The sequence below is a fragment of the Neophocaena asiaeorientalis genome, unplaced genomic scaffold (assembly GCF_003031525.2).
Source record: "Neophocaena asiaeorientalis asiaeorientalis breed wild unplaced genomic scaffold, Neophocaena_asiaeorientalis_V1.1 scaffold581, whole genome shotgun sequence".
In the NCBI taxonomy this organism is placed as follows: Eukaryota; Metazoa; Chordata; class Mammalia; order Artiodactyla; family Phocoenidae; genus Neophocaena; species Neophocaena asiaeorientalis.
The window spans coordinates 1,057,517-1,058,397 of NW_020172732.1; the positions used below are offsets into that span (position 1 = coordinate 1,057,517).

An 881-nucleotide genomic window follows, 5' to 3' on the forward strand; every position below is an offset into this window, starting at 1 on the left:
GAGTGTAGGGAAACTCTAGGCGGGGTTAAAGTTCAGCTCATGGAGCGGCAATAGCGCTGGCTGGCTGCAGTTGAGCCGAGTTGGAAATGTGAACGCAAGAAGCAGGCTTGATTTTTTTTTCTCCCCCCTTCTCTCTCTCTCCTCCTCTCTCCCTCTTTCTCCTTTCTCACCCGCACTCACGCACACCTCCAAACCGCACACCCAGACGCACACGCACACCCCACCGCCGGGCAGTGATGTATTCTCCGCTCTGTCTCACCCAGGTAAGCAGCTGTTTGGATGCGGAGGGGCTGTGGGGGTCGGAGTGGCGGGGGCCGACCTGGAGCCGGGCCGGGGGTGCCGGGGACCCCGGCGCCAGCAGGGCCTGGGACATGTGTCTCGGGGTGTGCCCGTGTCTGCGCGTGTTTCGGTGTGTGTGTGTGTGTGTGTGCGCGCGCGTATGCTCGTGGAGGGGGGGTGGTGGAGAAATACAGCTTTAAGAAAGTAACTTTGTTTCCATGCGGGTGCATTCCTCTTGCACGGCCATTTGTGTGGGCACATGGCTAATGGCGCCCTCTTATTAATGCGTTAATTAATATCGGGGCGATTGACTGCGGAACGGCGGTGTTTTCGGACGCCCCGCACGTGTTTCGGCGGGGTTGCAGCCCATGACACGCTGAAATCTGGACTCAGCGTTTCTGCAGGCGCGAGGCCGGTTTCTGTAGTGAACGCGGCGCCCGGGGAGGGGGCCGCCGACGGAGCCCCCAGCACGCCCCGCACTCTCGGGGCCGCTGCACCCCTGGCTGCGGGAGAACTCGGGTCCCCGCGCCCGCTGCCCGCCCGCTGAGCCCGCGCCGCAGCAGCCTCCCCAAAGTCTTACTTTTGTTTATTGTTTGTCAGCC

The 881-nt window shown here is 62.2% G+C and overlaps 1 protein-coding gene across 1 annotated transcript in view; it reads left to right on the forward strand.

Annotated features, from left to right (window-relative positions):
* The first annotated feature begins 10 nt into the window (after window positions 1-10).
* The window catches only part of LOC112396635 (nuclear factor 1 A-type), a 22,241-nt gene continuing 21,370 nt past the window's right edge, over window positions 11-881 (forward strand). Inside the window, exon 1 of the mRNA XM_024740406.1 lies at window positions 11-263. Within this exon, the coding sequence (XP_024596174.1) occupies window positions 237-263 (27 nt within the window). The 5' untranslated portion in view covers window positions 11-236. The remainder of the gene's footprint in view (window positions 264-881) is intronic.